General features: G+C 42.8%; 2 protein-coding genes across 2 annotated transcripts; one reads left to right on the top strand and one right to left on the bottom strand.

Moving 5' to 3' along the window:
• Positions 1 to 382: 382 nt before the first annotated feature.
• Positions 383 to 4,028, top strand: LOC308076432 (uncharacterized protein). Its single transcript, XM_080416664.1, has 2 exons — positions 383 to 1,455; positions 3,541 to 4,028. Exons 1-2 carry the CDS (start codon positions 515 to 517, stop codon positions 3,776 to 3,778), a joined length of 1,179 nt encoding a protein of 392 aa, XP_080272790.1. The 5' UTR covers positions 383 to 514; the 3' UTR covers positions 3,779 to 4,028.
• Positions 3,720 to 26,293, bottom strand: mapk9 (mitogen-activated protein kinase 9). Its single transcript, XM_080416663.1, has 12 exons — positions 26,166 to 26,293; positions 19,982 to 20,128; positions 19,090 to 19,219; positions 17,863 to 17,921; positions 17,458 to 17,596; positions 17,172 to 17,337; positions 13,283 to 13,354; positions 9,773 to 9,955; positions 8,656 to 8,780; positions 8,488 to 8,551; positions 6,906 to 6,977; positions 3,720 to 6,134 (listed from the first exon to the last, which is right to left on the bottom strand). The coding sequence occupies exons 2-12, from the start codon at positions 20,095 to 20,097 to the stop codon at positions 5,998 to 6,000; spliced, it is 1,263 nt and encodes a 420-aa protein (XP_080272789.1). The 5' UTR covers positions 20,098 to 20,128; positions 26,166 to 26,293; the 3' UTR covers positions 3,720 to 5,997.

Here is a 26,293-nt window from a genome sequence, read left to right as displayed (position 1 = left end):
GTGTGTGTGTGTGTTTGTGTGTTTGTGTGTGTGTGTGCGTGTTTCACACTGCATGCCCTGGCCTGAGTCTATTTCTGTGGTTGCAGTTATGTGTGTCTGTCTTTAGGAATGAGCCAGACTATATTACACCCCGGTGGTCCCTCCCTCAGACGCTGTGGTAAGGCAACAGCTGATGTCACTGCTGCTTCAAGACGCACGCACGCACGCACGCACGCACGCACGCACGCACGCACGCACGCACGCACACACGCACACACGCACACACGCACACACGCACACACACACACACACACACACACACACACACACACACACACACACACACACACACACTCCCAGTAGGCCACACCCACACTACAACCTGACCCCCGTTGGCCACCAGTGTCTAGAGAGCACAGCAGAGCAGCAGACAAGGGGACTTCCACACCTTTCTGTCTCTGAGACACGATCACAAGTCTCCAACCTCAGAGGTTGGCCCCTAGGGGCCGGTCACCCCGCTGTGTCTGGCTGGACCATGGAGCTTCCCTGTCTGCCTGCCGAGACCCCGACCACAGCCAGCTCCACATCCACGGACCCCCTGTACGACAACTACTGTCCACCTTTTGCCCCCCACAGGGGAAGGGAGAGGGACGGCGTGTTGGGCCGTCAGCGCCTCGCTGTAACTGGACTCCCGGCTCCCTGCAACCCTGTGGCTGGCCGAGCCCCAACTGTGCCTGAGGTTCCCACACTGGGTGGGGGGAGAGGAGGACCTGGCTTCTGGCCAGATCACAGCTACTGCAGCTGGGGAGGAGGCCTGGGAACCCAGGGCTGGGACGCAGAGCTCAGGAGAAACAGAACAGGAAGAGGAGGGGGAGGAGGGGGGAGGATAGATGGAGGACAGGGCAGAGAGAGGAGCGCCAGTCCACCGCAAAGGGAAGAGCATGAGAGTGCTCTGTCCGTCTATGACAACCTCCATGACGCCGTCACCCCCGACGACCTGCTAGAGGGTATGGCCATGGAAACCAGCTTCCAGGACGATACGCAGCGGCGGCAGCATGTCACGGGTCAGATCCAGCAGACGATGATGGAGGCCGACGGGGTGAGTGGAGAGAGCAGCACGTGGTCGTCCTGTGAGATCCTCCTGGGAGAAAGCACTGGGAGCACCGATGCTGACAAGATGCAGGAAATGGTCCCAGAGCAGCAGCCAGAGCTGGACATGGAGGTTCCTAGGCTTTCCTCTCATCACCTCCCAACGTCGGCAGCAGCCAGTCCTCCTCACCCAAGCCAAGGAGGGCTCCAGGCTCAAGGGCCCTTACCGGTGGCCCCCCACCCGGAGGAGCTCCCCCAGCAGGGGCCGAGGGTTCCTCCTCCTCTGCCCGTGGCCGACCCCTCAGCCAGTGCCATTCGCAGTATACTCACCAACCTCCAGCAGCAGATCGGCAGACAGAGGGAGGATTATGAGATACGAATATATAGGTAATGTTCATTTTCATTTGAATTGGTCTTTCTTCTTTTCTTTTGCATGCTGCATTGCTGCATGCCCCCCCAACCGCACGTACGCACGCACGCTCACACACACACACGCACATGTACACAAACAAACAACATCCATGTGGCCCGGCTTGGCACACATTTCAATCTGAACCAGCTAGAGTTTATAATAACGCACCAGACGGTCAGAGTGCTGTGGTAACACAAACAAACAGATTAACCTGAACCAACTCACATGACCTGGTGAGAAGATCTCTGTACAGTTACACTTATAATAGGTAATCTCTAGTTTTAGGTCCAGTTAGTGAGTCTCTAAGGTTGTATTGGTCAGTGTTGCCCAAACACTGGGTCGGTACCCATGTTTAGGTCGTGGACCCATTTTTCTGGCTCATGAGTAAATATCCCTTTTTTCGTTTACTATAAAAAAAAAATCATTATTTCAAAATACTTTTCAAATTGAAGAAAAATTTCAACATAATTTCATACATTTTCAAAAATCGAATAAAAAAAGTTTAAGTAGTGAAAATCAGATCTACAAGCTCCGAACGCGTTATATATATCACTTATATCCACGAAAGTAACCTCTAGTTTGATGAGGCTATACAGTCGTCTTGATATTAGATAATCTCTAGTTTCAAGACCAGTTACTGTAGTTATGCCCTGAGATATTCTGTTGACCCCCACATCCTGTTTAATTCAGCAGAGAGCCATGGGGGATTCTGTACAATTTCCTGTTAGTGTTTTATATGCTTGTATGACTTGTCTTGTTATAATATATTGTAAATGTACTTCTTTGTTTGCAGTGGGAAAAATCTGGATCCCATTAGTATAGTAATATGATTCTTCCTCTCTGAATTTGGCTTATATCTTGCATTGCATAATCTGTTGACTGCCCGTTCTGGGTGTGTCCTATTCATGTATTTAAAAGCATCATAAAACTGTTTACAAAGTTTGTCTTCCTCTGGTTAAGTGGTTTTCTGTGTAAGAAACAAGCACAGCTAGCCCATGAGGCTGACCTATAGAAATAGTTCTACTGTGCAGCATTGGAAAGAGAGCTAAATAAAGGTGCAATGCTGCTGACCTCGACGAACACATACCACACTTATTACTGATATAGATAGAGCAAGTCTCCTTCAAATGTCATGCCTGTTGGCACTGCTCTGAGACTGGACCAGCTTGGTATAGTACAGTCAGTGTGTGTGTGTGTGTGTGTGTGTGTGTGTGTGTGTGTGTGTGTGTGTGTGTGTGTGTGTGTGTGTGTGTGTGTGTGCGTGCGTGCGTACGTACGTAAAGCCTGGTCTGGTTGTTGATACGTTTATTTTGACTGTTAAAAGACGCTGGAAAATCTAAATGTTAGTCCGTCAACACATTTTCCAGATACTTCTTTGGGTATCACCTCCCAGAGTGCCTGCAGTGCACATACTCTACTTGGTTTACACTGTACAACATCTGGCGGATCAGACTTCCTCACCAAGGAGTCTGCCCAGATTCTTATCCAAGTCTCAGTCATCTCCAGGCTTGACAATTGCAACTCCCTCCTTGTTGGACTGCTGGCATGCTCACTCAAAACCCTGTTACTTCAAACCCCCAAACTTAAAACTCTCAAAATGATCTATGCACAAGGCAACCAAAGGCATAGCACTACCTTACCTTTAAGATATGATCCACACCTACACCCCCTTCCCAGGTACACAACCATGCGTTCTATGATGAGAGTGTGCATGCCGCTTTTGATATGGCTATATCGTCTATAACTGAGGGGATAGCCCACTGATAGTAAATTTCAACAAAATGAGAATTACATGTAGGTTTTAGTTTTGTTGAGATCAAATACTGTTTTCTGACCTGCATGTTAAGACATGTCAAGTCTATTGCTTCTTGGAAGTGAACCTACCTACCTGACCCATCTACAAATAGCCTATACGCTCGTGTTTTTGTTCTTTCCCCCACTTTTTATAACATTTATAATAACCTATCATACTTAATATCCTAACATACCTAATTTTAGAATACCCCCCAAGGTTTTACAATCTAGTTTCTCACCCGTCTCCTCTCCTTATTTGTCTGAAGCCTGGAGCAGAGGAACGAGGAGTTGCTGATGGAGGTTGTGGGTCTGAGGGCCAACCTGGCCCAACAGAAACGGTGGTACCAGGTGGTCCAGGCCAAGATCGCGGAGTCGGAAGAGCTCCGGGCCACTGCGGAGTTGCACAACGCAGCGCTGCAGAGAGAGTTGGAGCAGTTCTTTGACACGTTTGGAGAACTTAATAATGAAGCCAAGAAGACCGAGTGCATTGTCAGGAGCTTCTGAGTGTGTGTGAACATTGTCTGAAAAGTGCACCAAAAAAAATTATAAGACATAAGTCTAAAGGCTAGAGATGATTTGGACATTGGAAAGAGCCATTTACCGGCATTTTGTGTTGGCCGGTTGTTTTTGCATAATTACTAACTTCCTTTACATTTGTAAATTGCCCAATCTATGTCCAGTTAATGATGCTTTATACAACTTCTGTGAAACCTATGAACCAGTATACATGAAAATAAAATTTATCCTTGGAGAAGTCCACTTTATTTCTTGAGGAAGGGCAATAAATGAAGACCAAATGTAGTGTGGTCATTGCAATCAGATGGGACATATTTGAAAATGACAAAATAAAAGGGAACAATTAACCTAAAAAAATTGAGATGTACAGTGTATACAATGAAGCTTCCCCCCCCCAAAAAAAACATGGTAAACATACAGGACAGCCCTGAGCACACCAATGCTCAGTCCTTATCTGACACGATTCAGGAGGCAAGCGATGGCCCCCTCTGGTCATTTAAGGCATGATTGGATGAATAAGGTTGTCATGGTTTTTTCAAAAGCAAAACATAAGAGTACAACATGGTGCTTAAGTCCTCGTTTTGACTCCATAGTGTCGTTTCCATATGTCCATCACACTATGCAATCCATCTGCCAGAGGCAGATCCAGTTCTACAACGGTAGAGTCCACATTCTAGACATCTCTACTTCGTATTGCTGGGCCAACGCTCTCCACCGTTCTCCGCACTTTTTTGCCTTTACAATCAGGGCAACTGCTGTCTTCAGAACAATTCCAAGGAGAAAATGAGCGAGAGCTGCACTTTGATAACCATTATACACACATACAGGCTTACAAGAAAACAAAACAAATAGGCTTTCAGAACCAAGAACAAGGTACTGAAGTAAAATAATTGACCTGATGGAGGTTCTCTTTACAACAAGAACGGTCCTAAAGGTGTCAAGGTGAAAGATATTTTTTTTTGCCACCATGCAAGTTAAAAGTCATTACTTATGTTTTACTGCCTGTAGATGTGATTGGAGATTAATCTTGTTGTTCCAGCACTAATGGAATGGTTTTAGAGTAATAGCAGCCCATGCATGAGGTTGTCAATGAAATACGTTGAAACTTGATTTTCATGGGCTTCAAACATCATTAATTGTGTGCAACACTTTGCAAAACAAAAGAATAAAAACAAAAAAATAAATACAATTACAGATCTATTCCCCCCACAATGTACAGGATTATGATGTTAATACACATTGATAGTACCGTATGTCACATGGGGTGATTGCATGATATCATAATTCTACAGGTACACTGAATTTCCTAAGAAAACAAATATACTGTGATTTATCTTTTGCGATAAAAGGGTCTACTTACACTATGGGCATCTGATCATGATGCCTTTACATACAGTACATTATTACAGGAAATAAAAATGGTAACACTGCAACCACGGCTCCTAGCTGTCGGGAGTAAAAGCTCAAATACACATCACTCAAGCCAATTATTAAAAACCACTGGGGAAAGCACCACTCTCGCAATACTGCCAGCTAGCTAGCTTAAAAAAGAAAATAACAATAAATTGCGCCAACCTTGGATTAGTGATTAGAGTGCTGCATGGTCGGTCCAAGAGTAAGCTGCATTTGTTCGAGTTTGCTGTAACATGCAAGAAAGCAGCCATCAGCTTCAAGTGCTGTGGTCTGCCTTCAGTGTTTCTCTGATCTAACAGGAACACTAGACTCTATTCTCTTATGGTCGAAATTTACCAGAAATTGCCAAAATTAATCAAACACGGGTGTAGACTCCTGCTCCTGATAAAATGGATGAATATTGTGTGTTCCAGTATATTTGATCAAGTTGGAAAATCTCCACAGAGGTGATAATAAGAGTAATAAACCGATAAACCTTTGAGTTCACATAACAGTGACACGTACACCTCTAGGCGTACTGTACATAACAAGAGGACCACACGCAAACAAAATAGAAAAATAGACCTATCTGTTGACGTTGGCGGGGGAAGACGCACAACACAGAGAAAACAACAAAAAGAATACCCTAATGAAGGAGAGAGGAAGAGAAAAAGGTGGCAATCTGCCGTTGTATGGAAAATTAAGGGGAAACAATCCTAATCTATCCTCCGTAGTACAATGGTCTCGTGCGATGGGAGTATAAATTAAGCTACAGTGGGGCAGACAGACAGAATGACAGACGGACAGACAGACGTTCATTGGCTCTCATCCAGGGGTCCGGTCAGCGTATCGATGCTGCTGCTGTCCGTATCGGAGGCCAGCGTCTGCTCTGTGGACATGGACGAGATGTCGTTGGCTGAAGACGACTGGGAGGCTGAACCAGACACAGCATCTGTCACAAACAAACACAATCATATTGAATACTATATTGCTATAAACAATGCACGTGAGCATACATTAGGGATGGACGATATGACTTAAATCAATATCACAATTGTTTCATACTTTTACCTCGGTTACGATTAAATTAGATTTTTATTTAAAAAAACAGCGAAAAAATGCTAATATTAATACTAGTATACAGCAAATGGCATTGATATATTGATTACACTGCCCAATATTTCATATAACATTTAAACTTTGAGTGTAGAAGAGAGGCTGTTCCACACACACTGGTTACCCCACTCCGCTCTCTGTCATTCACACTGTGCACGCACAAGCGCACACACACACACACACAGGTTTTCCTTAATCAAGGCTTTTCATAAACAGATGCTGCTACTACTAATCAAAGACATGTATACATGGATTCAATCGATGTCTGTGCACCAGTAATTTGATTTAAAACAGGTTAAACTCTCGACCTGGTGTCAAGTTAACGGGACAGTTCACGAACGCGTGCATTGGGGAAATCATAAACCAACATGAGCAAGATTACATCGGTATGAGCTTTTTAAATGTCAGATACAGCACTCGCATACAGGTCACCCATTACAGTGATAGTGACATACTGTATGCAGAAAGTAGAGTAAACATGAATCTAATAGGCAATGGGCAAACACCAGGCCAAACACCACAATGCAATATTTGCTACTGTATTTAGCTAATGTTAATTAGCTTTGATCCTTGGAGTATGTTGCACGATAAAAAATAAACTATGCACCTGAATAGTCCTCTTTCATCACTCCATTCTTGCTCCTCTCCTCCCAGTCAATTAACTCTTCATAAATGAGCTCTGTGGAGACAAAAAATGATCAGAATCATCAGCATACATCCAAGACAGTACCTAGTATGTCTGTGTAAATGCCTACTTTTTTCTTGTTATCCAATAAGCTTTAAAGGGGGGCGTGACATCCCCCCCAAAAAAAAATCTAAGGTAAAAACAAGTTTTTGGTTTTGATGACGTCACGCCGGGCCTGAGGTATATTTTATAGTGTATAATGTACTCTTATCATGATTCTTATCTACTGTACTGACTGTCCCCTATGGCTCCTCCCACCACAGAGAAACGTTATCGTCTATCTGCCGTGCCTACCTAGCACACTCTCCCCTCGCCCCGCACCTCTGAACCAGGAAATAGAGCAGATGAAAATGTATTTTATTTGTAAATCTGTGCAAATAAAAAATATATATCTCCACCCAAATCTCTTAGTTACACCAACATTGTTCATGTGAAGTAGTTTGTTTGTGCTTATTTATTGAAATGGTCAAAATCGCTCTGGTCATTTAACCTGCTGGGTGTCCGGGGGGAGCCTGAATTCGGCGCCCCGAGTCGCTCCTCCCCTCAGCTGAATCACAGTACAGCTCTATCCGCGAACCAGCCCCTCTGAGCAGAGGCTCCTTCTGATCGGCTTGAAATGGTCATGGAGATTATAATACATGCACTGCGGGACTGCCGCAGCGTGTTTATAAAACACATTCGTTTTAATTTCAGCTAATAAATAGGTCACGTAGTTGTTCAACTTTGATTATTATAGACAGGGCTGAAACTTCATGTGCCCCGTCCCCCTGTCAGTCATCCATGTACCGTGAGGGTACACGCAACAAGGCGCATCGCATCCCCCACTTTGAGCAGGAAGTTAGTGGAGCAGACAGCAGTAAACAATCCATATTCAACAATTCAACAATCCAAAATCCACACTAAGACCTGGCTGCTTATTTCTCTTGCGATGTGGCAACACTGCTGTGGTGATACAATGCCTATATTTCTTAGTGTTGTGAATTAAACTGCGCTCACTCGCTTCCTAGGCTTACTGTTTGTGTAACGCAGATGATCAACCAAAGATGCTGAAAAGAAAAACGCATTTTAGTGAGCAATCGTCGTTGCATTGACGAATTTCATGCATGATGTTGCACTGTGTGTAGAACGGACTTTGACATCAGCAGCAAAGGCTCGCAGGACGCAGGGTCTCGTCTCAGTCTGCAGTGCAAAAACCCGTTTTCAATATCGGGTATCATACATGATATTTTCGGGCCATGTCATAGTCCCTTTAAATTTAAATATATCCATATATATATATATACACAGTATATATTGCCCTCATCTGTAAAACTGAAAGATTCAGGAAATCCTCTATAGCCACAGCTACAAGACTGTTGAATTCTCGCTCTGACATAATAATTGGTTCTATGCCCCCATTTGGAAATATAATGTTTTCATATATTGTGTGAACAAACACAAACTCAAATTCTTTCTATGCAACAAAGTATACTGGTACATTCCTCTAGAGGGCGCTGTAGCCTACCTTTCCACTGCTCAATGCTGTGCTCCCTCTCTTCCAGCTGCTTATCTGATATCTGGGGAGGAGGCTGTGAGATAAAGACAAGGTCACATTATGAAATTTGTGGAGACATCGCCACCATCCATGCCCCCCCCCCGCCCCCAACTGTCTCAATTGGCACGGCCCACTTACTGCATCAGCCTCCCCGGGGTCATACCACACATGGATGTAGGGGTGATTGAGGGCCTCCTCTACGGAGATGCGGCTCTCCGGGTCGATCACCAGCATTTTGGACAGCAGGTCTCGTGCTTGACCCGCTGTTATGGCAAAAATGGTAACAGATGTAGTTTATTTGTATAGCATTATTTCATACACAATGGCAATTCAAATAACTTTTAAAGACAATAAAAGGCATTTAAAATTAAGGAATGAAACTGAGATATACAAAATAAATAAGATGGGCATTTAACCCGTTTTTTAAAGCGAACATTTGTGACTCAAATCTTTGTTTCTGGGGATTCTTCTAAACAGATCTACAAGTTCATATGCTATGAACTTGTAGATCTGCTATATTTGAAAAAACACAGATGCGTTCCCAGTCTTAAAGGGTTAAAAAACTAAAGCTCAGCATGTAATTATGGTTTCATTTTTTCTCACACTATCAGATTGTTCAAGAGTATGGTATTGTGAAAGAGCATTTTATTTACGTGGGACTTTAACCCACACCAGAGGGGACTCCTACTCCCTGCTCAAGAGTTTACATATAAACTCACCTAGATAGAGTACAGACCTCTGGCATTCACTAATTCAGCTCTACATAAAACCCTATTTATTACTTAGGATGTCCTTTATGCCTACAACATAATACTCCATCAGAGAGCTGGAAATAAGCTCTCAAGCTCGTTTTATCCTTCTTGACAGAAATGTACAAATTATGTGCATGTATATGCATTTTTGTCCTTTTGACAGAAATTTACAAATATATGTTCAGGTATACTGTATGCATTTTTGTCACTAAAAATGTCAATCACTCAATCAGAGCCAATTCTAACAGTAAATGAATGTCTAGTTAGGGGATTATGTTACAGTAAATGCCGCTGTTTTGAATGTTACAGTAATACCTGACTTATACTCCCGTTGCACGCCGGTGTTGTGTGCCGAAAACAGCTGATCTACAAGCTCACCGTGAGCTGCTACTGTCGCTGTATGCATGCCGTTGTTTCCAAATGGTATAAACCACTACGACATATATTATATGAATGAAAGCTTCCATAATACTGTAATGTTATTGTTATGAGTTTATATTTACTCTTGAGCTTGTCGTGTTCCGAGTCGGAGGGGAAGGCCCAGTCAGGGAAGAGCTCAGCGAAGTTGGACCCGGGATACTGTGGTTTGTTCATCACGTAGTTCCTTACTGTCTCCATGAGACGATTCATGAACTCCAGACTAGGCGTTCCCAACACCTCGATTACTTTATTCCACTGGTCGATGTCTGGACGCACACTTGTCAAGGCCCAACACACAACACAGGCATGAAATCAAGGTAAAGGCATGAAGTAATACAAAAGGTGTATTGAGTTAACACCCACCTACTATAACATTTCCAAGGACCCCCCCTTGACTCTGACAGTATACAAACGGAACCATTTGGTTCCAGTTGTATACGGTCAGAGTTACAGACTTGTAAGGGTCCATTTAGATAGAGCCATATGAAATCCATGTTAACGGAATCGCGGACGGAATCACGGAAATGACCAATAAAAATGGAATTGGAATAAAAAACGGAATATTGCAGAATTTGGAATATAAATAATATTCGTGGTAAAATATTTTTTTTTACCGCGAATTTTTACAAATCCACGGGACACCACCATTTTGCATGGCCACATCCTACTTTATAACAATAAAATCCACGTAGAAATCGTCTTAAAAAGACGATAGAAATGATAATAATACATGGGCGACGCCATTTTGCGCATGCTCAGACCGAATTCTTTTGGGTAACATTTTTGAGTATTCTTTCAGAGACATGTATGGACTGTTATATCTTATTAAATTGTGGACATTTATTCATTTCCACTTACCAGACACTTTTTTTATGGTAAAAATGAGCATAAAAAGCAAAATACAGAATTCAGAAATATTAAAATGGAAAAAACAGAATTTGGGAAAAAATAAAACGGAATTGGGAAAAAAATAAAACGGATTTCATATGGCTCTACATTTAGAACCCTGAGAGTCCCTGGACCGCACTTTGAGAACCACTGTCATACAGCAAACAGTATGTAACCTGTATCATATGCTAATGCTTAAGCATGCAATTCCAGGGAAATTGAAAGGGGAGCGCTTGTTTTTAGGCACGGGCGGGGCTGCGAGGCGGTGCTTTGATGCGAGGACGACGACGACAACATGGATATACATACATACCGGCCTCAGTGGCGCACTTCGATAATCATTGGACTCCCCATCCACTACCACTGGGAGTCTGGGTTTGACTCCCGCTTGGGACATTACTTTTTCAAACAACCGCGGACTACTTTTTTTGCCGATAAAGTATAGTTTTGGACCATGACGGAGGCGCGGCGACTCAGCAGACCTTGAGGCCGAGGAGGCGCGCCCGAGCGCCTCCAGGCGCGAGTGCCCGCGCCGACCGGCCGATAATCTGCTAGTCGACTAAGCGCCGTCCGACTGCGTTTGCCCCTCTATGGTTTGCCCCAACTGCCACTCACTGCACTAACATAGCCCGCCAGCCCCGCCCCCTCGCCCCCTTGTGCTTAAACTGCATGGAATAAGGCTGTTCGCGGGTGTGTGTGTGCGCGCGTGCTCGTTTGTGCGTGTGTGTGGTGTGGGGCTCATGTCTGGCTTGCATTGCCCTCTAGCGTTGGTTCTACAGAATTGCCTGGGGGGCGGTGAAAACAAGCGCTCCCCTTTCAATTTCCCTGGAATGCCAATTTCCCTGTAACATATACACTCCTCCGACTCATCAACCATAGAGAACTCTAGCAGCTCAAACAGGCTATCAACTTTCAGCCCCGCTGTTTTCTATGAATGAATGAAAGGCGATTGATTAGAGTGAGTGAAGGAGGAAGTGGTGGTGGCTGGCTGCTGTGCTGGTGTAGCGCAACTTTTTATTTAGTTTAGCTTCTCATAGATTGCGATTTGCACGGAGGATCTGATGGCAACCCATTCATAGACGTCTCCCCCATGAACGCATGCTGAAGAGGAAAACGGCAACGTCTTTTACGCCCGATCACTTAGTGTTGTGTTAACGTGTTTGGCCCACGGAGCGGTGAAACAAAAAGCCACCGGGATTGACTGGAGTGGAGTTACAGGTCGGTCTTAAAAAAAATATTTTGTGAAGAGGAATCTGATTTAAAGAAGAGGAATTTTATTTGATTTAAAACATTAAAAGGAAAACTTTGTTTATTTCTGGAGGATTGTTATTTAGTACCGTAAAGGGAGGTTTTGAGTTTGTTTTCTGATTGTCTTTCATTTGGTGGGAAGGAACTGGGAACTGTCAAAACCTGAAGTGGATTTGGGTTAAAACAGAGTTTTCGTTTATTTTATGACTGAAAATTGTTTTTTTCTGTAATTGTATTCTTGCTCTGTAAAGCACTTTGAGCTGCATTTCATGTCATGAAAGGTGCTATACAAATTATTTAACTGACTTTTGATTGAATTCCCTTATTCCCCCAAGAACTTTTCAATAAATAAATAAAAAAACAAACTGAAATGCTGTGTGTTGTGTCTTACTGTTATTATTATTGTGAACTACAATGTGGGTACAAGGGTTACTGTATTTAAAAACTGGTTACTTCTGAATTTGTAAGCGTTCATGAGATGGCGGTATGGATTGATACATGCACCCTTTGTAGCGTTTAATTTTTGTTATTAGCAATTTTCATTTAAGTTAATATTTTTATGGTCCAACCGCTACACCAGGGTGGGTGGACCGACCAGTGGTCTTAAATGGTTTATCACACACTTTATGGCTGGATTCTTGAGATTTGAAGCCAAACATAACACACTTTTTAAGTCCTGCATTACTTCAAATAAGACTACTGGGGCAAATATGGCAGCTGATAGGAATACGCAAATAAAATCTTGCACCATTTCTCAGTGTTCTGGTATAGCAAATACCAAATACATTAACCATAAATAAGCCCAAAACAATTAGTCCTGACAAATGACATGCATGTCTTTCTACTGACCACTGCGACGCACACAACATTAACGTTAACAGATACAAGCACAACGTTTCCAGTAGTCAAACATGTATGTCTTTCAGTCTGCCATCTTCATATTGTAATAAACTAACCTGCTAAAGAACAAGAAGTTTGTATGCCGCAGTTACTCGGCTGTTGGAAACCCTGTGTCACTCGGCTGTTGGGAACGGCAGTGCAAGTAGTCTGTTCTCAAACCAAAGCTATTTAAACCTTTATAACGAAGAGCCAGGTGCAGATGGACGGGGTGAGGGCAGGGTGGTGGAGGTGAAATAACCAATATAAATGCAAATGACTTTAGTCACTCCAATCGGATCCCCTCTATCAATCAAGGTGCTAAATGGATATCTGAACGGATTGATAGCCATTCACCAAGATGCCCTCGATGCCTCATGTTCAAATCTGGGTTCATAGAAACGCCTCTGTGGACTTATTCAATAGCTGAGACATTGATGGAGCTGTACAATAAGACAGTCAGACAATGGACTGATGTGAGATGAGACAGTAGCCCAGACTGAAACAGGGACAGGGACTGGAATAAGACAGAAAGAGAGTCTAGAGAGACAAACAGACTGAGTGCACTCAGTGCAGGATACGGTCCGTTCCCTGGAATATGACGCTGCCCTTCACCATCTCTCCCATGATGCACCCCACCGACCAGATGTCCACTGGGAACAGAGAACACACACAATCAATCACATATACATAGGATGGTCAATACAAATGGGCACATAACACCTACCATAATCAGGAATGAAACATGGTCGCTGTGAAATGAAGACACACATAATGGAACACCTCATGCTTTAAAAGTGATGACAAACTTGGAAATAGTGGACATGTACCCCCAGGGGTGTAAGTTAGGGCCCCTTAACATTGTAATCAGGCCCTTTAAAGTTAGGCTGACTATGCCACAACGCGAAGATGAAGACTTCGCACACTATCGAGAATTCCTCTGTACCCTAAGGATGTGATTGACGATTTTGCCCAGCGGAAAGCCCCAAAAAAATCACCTATGATGTAAGCAGAGCTACTTTGTATTTATTTATTTGAATAATTGTCAATCAAATAATCACTGTGTTTATTAGACCTACTGTACACCTACGTACGTAGACAAAGCAATATTGTATACCTGTGTCATGGTGCTCCATCACTGATAATGTTTTTCAGCTGATGACACCATATTAGGTCAAGTAGCTCATCACCAACTTGATTTGACTTGGGAAATGCTCTTCTAGTATAATGTATATTAGATCTATGCGTAGCAGTTGTTATTTTCTCCCCTTTTCTATGATGCACAGTAGTCCGTTTATTTCAAGTGGCCTAATAAAATAATTGTGGCGTCAACTGTGCAGTTCATTTCGCCGTTTGAAAGCAGCGTGCTTTAAAATACTTCTCCTGTTCCGTACTGACATTATATTACCACGTGTTCTGGTTAATCTATTAAGACCGGGAACGCATCCGTGTCATTTTAAGATTTATTTTGCTATACAAAAATAGCAGATCTACAAGCTTATGAAGTTGTAGATCTGCAATTTTTAGAAAAATCGTGGAAAATGTGTGCAAATCTTTGAATATATATATATATAGTAGATATGTTTTAATGCAAACACTCTGCTCTGTGCTTCTGGGGGGCCCTGGAACAACATATTTTGAGATGGGGGTCCGCGGCCAAATACATTTTGGGGGTCCTTGACATGGAAAAGTTGGAGCACCACTGATATAGCAACATACTGTTAGGATTTAGATATGTATTTGGCCGCGGACCCCCATATCAAAATGTTTTGTTCCAGGGACTCCCCAGAAGCAAATATTTGAGTTACAATTTTTCGCTTTAAAAAACTATATATTCAAAGATTTGCAAAGATTTTCAAGATTTAAAAAAAATAGCAGATCTACAAACTTGTAGATCTGCTATTTTTGAATAGCCAAAGAAATTTTAAAATGACACAGATGCGTTCCCAGATTGAATGGGTTAAGTACGATGGTTTGGTGGCCCGCCTTGACCATCCTGCATTGGGTTGTTGTTGGTTATTGTTTTTGGGTACCAACACCGTGTCCCTCATTTCAGAAGCCTCTCTTTAATCTGGTCTTTCCTCTAGCTCTGTTGTTCTCAAACATGTTCATGACAAAGGCCCCCGAAACTGATTTCTATCTGGCCGTGGACCCCCATTTGAAAAGACTTTGTGCCAGGGACCCCCATAGGAGAAGATTTGTGCCGAATGGCCGAAAAATTCAAATTGGGCTTAAACTGTTCCTCATTTGCTGGGGACCCCCAGGGGTGCTTGGAGTCCCCACTTTGAGAACCAGTGCTCTAGCTAACGAGATGCCTCATTCTATGGTTCCTTCTCTCTCTCACTCTCTTCCAACCCTGTCTCCCCTCTCCATGCTGGCCTGCTTATCAGTTTACACAGCTGTGTGTGTGTGTGTGTGTGTGTGTGTGTGTGTGTGTGTGTGTGTGTGTGTGTGTGTGTGTGTGTGTGTGTGTGTGTGTGTGTGTGTGTGTGTGTGTGTGTGTGTGTGTGTGTGTGTGTGTGTGTGTGTCTCTTGGTGTTTGCTAAACTACTCCTGCTTCCCTCTATCTCAGTTTCATTTGAGTTAAAAGCGAGGGCCTCCAGAACACTTTAGCTGTAGCACCCACGGGCACGTAACGATTCACTCAACTCACCATACGATTTGAATGACGATACTAGGTTCACGATACGATTTTTTTAACACTTTACAGACAAATCTTTTTGAGAATGATTCATCTTACACAAATCCAGTAATTTCTTTCTTTCTTTTTTTGTTTTTGTTTACAATACTGTGTTTTCTCTTATCCTCTTTTCAATACAGTTAGCAAATGACTGACTGAAAACTTTTTATCAATATCAATTCTTACAAAGATCTCTTCTTTTAAGTGTCCTCTGCTGTTTGCATCACGATACATTTTGTATTAAATCAATTTAAAATTTGTCACCAGTTTGAATCGATTTAGGATAAATCGTTACATGCATATAGCTTTGACAACTGTTATAACAGTGTTGGTATGACGATGTTGGCAGCTGTTATGACAGTGTTTGTTGTAGTTATATCAACACTGGGACACTGCCAGAACTCTGTCATTGCCCACGGCGGTGTGGAATGACCCAAGACACCTACAACTAATTATTTTTGCTATGTTTATGCCACGATAAGGACACACTAGCGCTGTTTCCTAAACAATTAACACAAGATGTAAAATGATGATGTTTTAGTAATATTGTTCCTGCTGTTCTACATACTGCCAACCAGGTGAAGAAATCCCAGACTGAGGCTCTAACCTTTGCTTTTATGAAATATTCGAGGCCATTAGGATTTGATGGAAGATGCTTCTGAACATATTATGTATGACCACTTTAACCCTTTAAGACCGGGGAAGCATCTGTGTCACTTTTAGATTTATTTGGCTATTCAAAAATAGACACCTCATAGCGCTATGAGCTTGTAGAGCTGCTATTTTTGAAAAAATCGTGAAAATGTGTGGCAAAATCTTGGATTATATATTTTTTTAAGCGAACATTTGTAAAATATTTAGTTCAAGGAACCCCCAGAAGCAAAGAGTTGAGTTACAAATGTCTTCCAAAAAAAGAAGAAGAAAAAAATGAATATTTGCAAAACTTTTCATGATTTTTCAAAAACAGCAGATCTACAGTACGAGTGCCGCGCTATGAGCTTGTAGATCTGCTATTTTTGAATAGCTCAACAAAATCTAAAAATGACACACAGATGCATTCCCGGTCTTAAAGAGTTAAATGCTCTAATCTTAAAATAATAAACGAAAATAGCTGATCTACTTTCCAGGAAAAAAGGATTTTGTGAGAGATCATTTGAGCCATTATACAGCCGACCGACCACAGGTCTACTGCAGCAGAGCAGCAGCATCCATTACAATCAATAATCATCATCACAATCACTATGTGATCCGTCAATATTTTCCATGCTGATCAAGAATCTAGGTCAGACAGAGGAGTAATCTGATGTACAATCGATGGAGAGCTTCGATTTAAAATGACAGGCTTTAGGCAGCAGATTCATTCATCCCTCTTAACATTTATCATGTGTTAATTTCAGAGCTTAAAAGGAGTAGTTCACCCAAAAGAAAATCATATTGTCTATCAATTACACACCCCATGAAGAATTGAATTCATGGAGATTTTTGGGTTTTTGTCGCATTCCTAAGCCAATAATTTGATTACCGGCGGAAAGATGCTAATGTATCCGGTAGGAGACTCAAAAGGAGACTCCTTGAGTCTCCCACAGGAGAGACCGCCGGTCATCAAACTACTCATTTAACATCTGAAATACTGCAATGTTTTGGGGGAATTTCTACGTTATGTTTGTAGGAAAAGAGAAGACGGGAAAGTACGGGTAGAGAAGAGGACCATTGTGACTTCGTGGTCAGTGCATTAGCCGTGTGACCAGCAAGTCCAGAGGTACCTGCTGCCAGGTGAAGATCCTCCTTACCATTCTCCTTGTACTTCATACCCAGAATGACCTCTGGAGCTCGGTAGTATCTGGTCACCACGTAGGGCGTCATCATGAAGTTAGTGCAGGCCGTCCTGGCCAGGCCGAAGTCCAGGATCTTTAACGTGCAGTCCGACTTCACCACAATGTTACTGGGCTTCAGATCCTGACAGGGTGGGGGGAGAAAGGATGAGAAGATCTTTACAAACTTTAGATTGATCAACATGTGCCTGGCGGGGGAAGATTAGAATGAATGACGCCCTCATATCCCAGCAGGGGGTCTCACCCTGTGGATGATGCCAGCAGAGTGCAGGTGCCTGATGCCACATAGGATCTGATAGAGCAGGTAGGACATCCTCTCATGGTCCAGGTCCATGTGGATCACCTGGCACAGACTGGCATCCATAAGTTCCATCACCAGATATCTGGGAGGGACAGGGAGGTAGAGAATGACAATTACATATGGAGAAACATACTAGTGGTCTGAGAGTTACTGGAGAGACGTGACCGAGACAGATACCAGAGACGGGACAGAGATACAAGAGAGACAGGGTAGAGAGACATAGCAGACTGAAGGGACCGAGCGAAATACCAGAGAGATGGGAAAGAGAGAGTTAGACTGGACAGATTAAGATGGGACATTGAGGGATACCGGAGAGAAGGCAGAGGGACACACATTACTGCTACTCACAGGTCCTGGAACTCTTCCAGAGACTTCTGAGGCGTGAAGACATTGATGAGACGGATGATCTGCGAGCAGAGTGACAGACCATTAGTCTACAATGGAGAGGTAGCCGACTGTGGGATGAAAGCTAAGTGGGCTTTGCCTGGGTTCTGGAACTCGCAGCAAAGAAATGATATTTGAAATGCAGCAAGCTGACACTCTCCCTTTCCTCAAATTAGCCCATCCATTCGTCTTTTAATAACTCTTTGTTGTCCCAACTAAAAGATACCTTTCCACTAGGGTTTTGAGCGCGGTACGGTTCAATTCGGCACGGTGGAGAACCAGTTCTGCTGGTGTTTCCACCTCAGCCCGGTCCGGTTGTAAACGCGCTGATCGACCTGGAAGTTGATACCAGGCTGGCCTGGTTATGAGATGAGGAACCGGGCTAGATGGGAGGGTTCAAGTTACAATCACTGACTGGTTAAATTACACACGGTCGGAGAAGTGTTGTGTTGTTTACCAGCGTCGCTGAGGCAGTCTTTCCGTGGGATCACAGTAGCTACGCGCAACTTTTCTGACCACTGCAAATAATGCAGTGGTCAGTGGAGGACACGCTCTCATGAGAGAGCCTCCGGTAACCGTCGAATGGTCTAGTCTCATCCATTGCTCTCGTTCTCTTTCATCTTCGTCTGTATCTTCGGTGTCCGTCTCATCTGTATCTGTATCTGAATGTATATCTTTATGCATGTCCTCCGTTTCGGGATGTCCGAATAACAAAACAATAATGACAAACAACAAGACGATGAACACACAGGCGTTTTTGTGTTGACAAACTGTCACACATGGTGACGCATAAACGTCGCGTATGCATGTCGTCATTGTGGTTTTTCAAACACTTCCGGACTCTTCACTCATCCTCACTCGCTAATGGAAACACTCGACCGGAGCGGCGCTACCGTAATGGGAAAGTACCTCAACAGACCATGTAAGTTGGCCTGGATACTGAGATCATTCTTTTAGGATTTTCATGTCATTGCCTACATTGTCTTATCAAACAAAGGCGGCAAATATCAGCTTGTGTAAGATTTGTTTTGACTGATGGTTGCGTTCAGTCCTGAACAAATCTAATAAGGTAGTTGAGATGAGATGAATATCTGCTTTCTTATCTTGAAGAAGATCTGTATTGGACATACTCCACTATGCCTTAAACAAGCAGTAAGCACATTCCCTCAAATACCAGAAAAGACTCCTTACATTTTTGTGGTTGACACATTTGAGCAGCACCAGTTCCCTGTAGGCCCGCTTAGCATGGGTCTGGTTCTGAAAGGGCCGACACAGCTTTTTCACTGCCACTGGTATACCTAGAACGGAATCTAGAGCAGAACTGGACACAGACGGACAGAGGGGAGAGGCAGGGACACAGGAGGAAACCGAGCGGAATGATAAGATAATGAGGAGGAAAATAGATGTGTCCTCGTAGCTAGCTGCTCTCTGGTTTATCCGTTTATCTTTTAAAAAGGAAGGAAGGTGCCCTTCAGTTTCCCCTCTTTCTTCATTTATAGAAGGTAAAGCAGAGCGAGGGTTGCATTTTATAACACTGGTCTATATAATGAATTCCTAGTATGACATGTAGCCTCTAGGTGTTGCACAACAGGCAATAACATACTGTACCCTCTGCGGTGATCTCATCAGATGCAGTGCAGCATGCAATCAAATCCCGTTAAGAAGTAAAAAACTACAGTAAATAACATTCACATGTACATTTAGAAAATGATTCTGATTTTAGCCACTCAGGTGGTTATTCTGATGCAGGGGGATTTTTAAAAACTCCCTACAATAGAATTAAATCGGTGTGGAACAACCCGAATGACAGAAATACCTGGTTGGGCCACAGACTAGACCCATTTCAGTGTGTCCACACTGATAGCCAGACGGGTGAAAGACTCACCTTTTTCTGAATAAATGCCTATTTTGCCAACAAACTTAAGTGCCTTGGCATTGACCTTGAAATCTAACAACTGAAGCACTGAATTGCTCTGACAGCAGTAGAAAAATCTCCTCAAACATATATCCAATTTCTAAATATTATACTAATAATATACTTGTTGTCTCTACATTTCTGTTGCATGTCTAGTTGTGCCCTCACCAGACGATTCCTTGGGCCCCTGAGCCGATGGCACGGAGCTGTTGGTAGCGTTTTAGCACTGTGAAGGTGGAGTCCCCCACCTGAACGCTGTAGAACTGACCCTCCGCCTCACTCATCCTGCCACAAAGTCAGGATCACCGGCTCTGTCTGCAAAGGAGAGAACAAAACACAAAACTGATAAAACCTGGATGACACCAATAAAATCCACCACTGGCAGATGTACACAAAGTTTTACAATGATAATAACACTGGCAGAAAGCAAAACAAGTCACAGCACATCACAAGCGTTCTCAGGAAAACATTTGGTTGCACAAGCAAGCTTCCTAAAGTTGAAATGCTGACAGCCTGCTCTTCAATACCCCATTTATTCACAATGAATGGTAGTGCCTGATATGGTTGGAATCTGTCAGTACAGTACGTTCATACTTTCATTTTCAACCCCCGTCCGATGACAGCAAATCCATCGTTCCAAAACATATCCAGCATTACTCTGTGGCCTGATTTGTTCATTTAACTAATGAAGCAGGTGGGTTGGAAGTTGGAACTGATGTATGTTGTGAAGAACAGAAACTGAGAAAGGCTGAGAGCTTGAAGTGTCTAAACTCTGCTTGGCCTGCTAATTAACCCATTAAGACCTGGAACGCATCTGTGTCATTTTTTGATTTGAGCTAAAAAAAATAAGCATTATTTTACACTTTAACTATTTAAAAATAGCAGATCTACAAGCTCGTAGCGCAGCACCGAGTGCCGCGCTACGAGCTTGTAGATCTGCTATTTATGGAAAATCGTGAACATGTGTGCAAATATTTGAATATATATTCTTTTAAAGCGAACATTTTTAACTAAAATCTTTACTTCTGGGGGTCCCTGGAACAAAATATTTTGAGATGGGGGTCCGTGGTCAAATACATATCATTTTGAGGGTCCTTGACATGAAAAAGTTTGAGAACCACTGATCTAGAAATATATGTTTTTCAGAATCCTGTTGGATTTAGAAGACATTTCTAGGATCGGCTTCAGGTCTTATAGGGTTTAACGCACCAGCCATGACTTCCCGTAGCCATGCTCACACACAGACACTAACATTCTGCATACATTTTCAACACATAATCGGCGCTCGCATAATATCAACGCAAGTGCATGCGTGGCCGTGCAGGCGTGCACACACACTGAATCAAGGTGTCAGATGGCTGATTTATGCTGATAGACACTGTATTATATATTACACATGCGCACACATGATGTGTCTACAGAGATAATGGCCATGTTAAGTGTTGACGCTTCTGTCATGAGGAAACAGGATAGCTGTTATTCTTACTGTAGCTGGAGGGACTGTGTGTGTGTGTGTGTGTGTGTGTGTGTGTGTGTGTGTGTGTGTGTGTGTGTGTGTGTGTGTGTGTGTGTGTGTGTGTGTGTGTGTGTGTGTGTTCAGTAAAGCATTGGTTCTCAAAGTGGGGTCCTTGGGGGGTTCCAGGGGGTCCGCAGCAAAATGTGTTAATACAGCATCACAATCAATTTAACCACTTTATCCATCTATACGTTGGCTATTCAAAAATAGCAGATGTACAAGCTCACAGCATGGCATGAATATTTGAAACATTATCGAAAATGTTTTGAATAATCTTGATTTTCTTTTTTTACACAAATCTTCTCTTCAGGGGGTCCCTGGCACAAAATAGTTTCAGATGGGGGTCCGCGGCCAAATATATATCAATTTGGGGGTCATTGACATGAAAACGTTTGAGAAACCCTGCAGTAAAGCACGCAGCTATAGAACGGTGGACAGTCACAGTTGTTTGTTATTCCTCAGGTTAAATGGAGTCGAACATTTCAGCCTCTCAGTTTGGCAGGCATTATGTAGGCTAGTCTTTTACTGCAGGGGGGTTGGAAATCCAATAAGGCAACATGAGCATTAAACTATCAAAGACACTTCATCTCACAGTTGAGGAAGATTAAGGCACTTGAATCTTGAATATTGAAACCCTGAAGAGTTAATAATAAAAGCTGATGGTTTTATTTTAAATCCAATTAAAAATGCTGTAATATGCCTAGCTTTGATTAGGTTCAGCCTACAGGTTCAGCCTACAGGTTTTCACTTGGGAGTTTAGAGTTCAAAAAGTAAAAAGTAACATATTAGGGGAACACACACAGTGGTGGCATACCTGTTCCACATCATTTGTAGTAGTGTGTATTGGATAGGTTTAGAATACTTACTTCGTTTATTAGAAATGAGTCTCCTCATTGACTTACATTGCACTGTGAAACAGTTCTAAATGCCTCTTTTAGCACAAACTTCATTTCTCTTTTTTCAAGAAAATGTTTAACTTGATTTAGCTATTTGTAGTAAACGCGGACTGGATCCGCAGATCTTCAAATATCTCTCTCCACACACACACACACACACACACACACACACACACACACACACACACACACACACACACACACACACACACACACACACACACACACACACACACACACACACACACACACACGTGTAAAATAGGAGCTGGTGAATGACCACACCAGATGACTCAGATGAAAAATGAATCCTTCATCCTTCTCTGTTCTCTCTGCCTCCTCTCCTCCTTTTCCCTCTCCCCATCCTCCCTTTCGCTCAAATGTGTGCCCAGCTGGCTGTCTCACTGCACCCAAGGGGAGAGTTGCTCACATCTTTACTTCTCTACACTTCCATCCTCTATTTTTCCCCATTTCCCTCAGCTTTCCCATTCTTTTGTTATCCTCGCAGTCCTCCATACTTTCTCAAAAAATAAAAAAAACTTACTAAAAATAAAATAACTTACATGTATAATGTTAAAACACATGTCAAGTCACAAAGCAGAAAGAATTAAAATTGCAATGACACAAGAATTAATATAAAGTGGCGTTTGGATAAAATAATCACAAGCAGATTATAGCGACTAAAACAATCAGTAGCAGCAGTCTATATAATATTACTAACCAAAATAAATCATGTTTTTTGTTTAACAGTAACACTGCAACTGACTACAGGATAAATTCCATGTTTTACGTAATTTAGAAAGCCCTGAGGTTAAAGATAGAAAAAATTATTTCTTTAAGATTTTCACACACACACACACACACACACACACACACACACACACACACACACACACACACACACACACACACACACACACACACACACACACACACACACACACACACACACACACACACACACACACACACACACACACACACACACACACACACACACACAGGTCCACTATGCAGGGCTCTGTTGCAATGGTTTCATTCCATCAGTTGGATGGATATTGACACAGAACGACTAGGTGCAACTCATGCACAGGGACAAAACAGTCACAAACACACACACACGCACGCGTGCACACAGCACACGCACACAGACTTGGAGCAGCATTATAGCCTACGGCCATTCTGAAACTGTATTGATTTCAAACAAGGAGGGTGGGGGTAAGCTGCTCTCCCTTGCTTTCTTATTTACACCCATTATCAAGAAATGAAATAAAGACCAGGATGCCGAGTTCGAACGCCCTCGTTCACCCTCCATCTTACAGGCTGTGTCCTCGCTAAGCACCGGTAACAGCCTCAGTAAACTGGCTTGATGTGGTTGAGGTTCTGTGTGAGAGTCAGTGATTAGATGGGCTTTCAGAATCAGCAGCACCACGGTCTGGAGCAGAGACACAGTGGTTCTCAACCTGTGGGTTGGGACCCATGATTTTGGGGGTCCCCAGATGACAGTGAAGAGACACTTTAAGGACTTTTAAGACCTTTTTAATACCCAAAAGAAAGTCCATTACCACATCAAAAGTAATCAACAAACTATACTATAAAAAAAATCTAACCTTGGCCAAAATGGTCAAATATAGGGAAGAGGCAAAACAAAATTAAATAGCTGAGCTTGTAGATCAGCTTTTTTCACGATATTTATCTGTGGAACAGAGTCAAACTAAATGTAACTCCTACAATTCCAAGTGCTTGTAACGGTGGGGGGTTCAAATTCAAATATGATTATTTTGAGGGGTCACGGCCTGAAAAGGTTGAGAACCACTGCTTCACAACACCACACCTAATGGACGAGCAAATCCACATGGAGCCTGCTGCTGCAGCTAGAATGGGAAATACTATCCACAAGTTTCCTAGGCCATGGTGGGTGTCACTTCCTGTCGATTTGATCAGGGATCAAATCGACAGGAAGTGATGCCCACCATGCCCTAGGAATCTTGTGGATAGGAAACATCCTTTAGGCCAGTGGTTCATGGGGTTTGACTGTGCACCTCCAGGGGTCTTTGAGGGGTTCCAGGGTCCTCACTGAAACTAGTGACAGTTAAACTTCACCATTTATTGCATTTACAAGTAGACTAGTAAAATTAGAGAGAAAATACAAGACTATTTTGTTTCACCGTTTATCTGTCCATCTACCAGTATAGACGGTTATGGAATTCTGAACCAAATTATATTTACTGTAACAATACAAATATTCTTAGATTGGGGTCCCATGCAGAGACTAAATCTAATTGGGGGTGAGGGGGTCTGTCGCCAAATCATGCATATAAAATTGAGGTCTGTGAAATGAAAAGGGCTGGGAAACACTGCTTTAGGCACTATTTATAATAACGTCTAAATCCTAACAGTTTTTTTGGAAAAAAATCTGTAAAAAAATGATTTTTCAAAAATAGCAGATCTACAAGCTCATAGCGCGGCACTCGGTGCCGCGCTATGAGCTTGTATATCTGCTATTTATGAATAGCCAAAGACATCTAAAGTGACACAGATGTGTTCCAGGTCTTAATGGGTTAAAAAGGTCATAAGGTATGTGAGATCTGTTCATAGCAAGAGGATGTTGCAATATGTGCATTGAAACATACAGAGCAAAATAAGTGATCAAATGTGTAATGTACATGTATTTGCAGATGGCAAAGTTGTGCATATTTTGCCATATGTGAAATAACATATGATAATAAATGATGACAATATAACAATGTATGATGTATAGTGTGTCATGTCAAATCAGTGTGAAACAGCACATGTCTATGCTTCTATGCCACCTGGACTGCTTGTATAGATACACCGTTGCCCAAAGTGAATTGAAAAATTATCACCTGCATGTAATGTATGAACAGAAAGTAGCTCATAACATGTCCATGGTGGATTTTTATGAAAAAAACACTTTGCAGATAGAAAAAGGATAATTCAAGCTTTCCCTACATCTGCAATGTTGGTGAGTTTAATGTTGTTCAATACAATCAGATAGGACTTTTCTGTTTGGATGTATGGGCTGTCAAGGGTTGGTATTGCAACTCTAGATTCTTGATTGATTGATTGATTGAATACTTTATTAACAGTTAGCGAAGACAAGCACAGGGAAGTGCAGGGTCTGTTAAGAGGATTTTAAACCCAATAAAGCACTATATGGCTTGTTTCCATTGGGGTCCTTTAATTTCAAGATATTGAAAATAGAATTGCTTGTGTCTCCATAGCGTTAGAAGGAGTTCTCCTTACTCCTTCTAACGCTATGGACCAGAGCTATAGGCATAGCCTATAATACTACTGAGCAAAGAGTGCACGTTCTTAGGCTCAGATGTCAATAAAAACGTTGATAGTAATACAATTCGTGATCATGTTTCTGTTTTTTTTCTTCCAAATGCAGCATGGCTGTCTCTCTCTCTCTCTCTCTCTCACACACACACACACACACACACACACACACACACACACACACACACACACACACACACACACACACACACACACACACACACACACACACACACACAAGGAATGAAGTCATTGGTCTCACCGGGGTCTATGACATGATGTTGTGGATCTAGGGGGTCATGATGCAGACAAACTGAACCACTTCGCATCAGACATACAAGAGACATAACGGGCTAGAGAGCCTTCATTAGACATCTATAACCTGACCCAGAGGCCTACACCTACACCAACACTCCCCCCCCAATGCGGTAACTGCTGTTAAAGCCCAACTCCATTGCACGACGGTGTCTCCTCGGCCAAAAAAAACTGAACCGATCTGCAAGCTAAACGTGTCGGCGTCGCCAACGTTAGCTTAGCTAAGTTTTTAGCTTGTAGATCAGTTCTATTTGGCCACCGACCGACACCCTCGGTTGGAGCCGAACTGAAAGACCCCGGGGCGGACGGTCAGTACACCTACCTGCTCCCAGGACACCTCCCATGCATGGGACACACAGGATAACACCAGCACCCTCCGTCTCTCCGTGGAGGCAAGGATCAATAAAGTTGAGGAGAACGACCGCCCAGGCTGTCAGAGCAGGCTAGAGA

This window comes from Gymnoscopelus braueri (assembly GCF_963280865.1).
Source record: "Gymnoscopelus braueri genome assembly, chromosome: 20".
Taxonomy (NCBI): Eukaryota; Metazoa; Chordata; class Actinopteri; order Myctophiformes; family Myctophidae; genus Gymnoscopelus; species Gymnoscopelus braueri.
The sequence above is the reverse complement of the archived record's forward strand: the minus strand, read 5'-3'. Positions and strand labels throughout refer to the sequence as shown.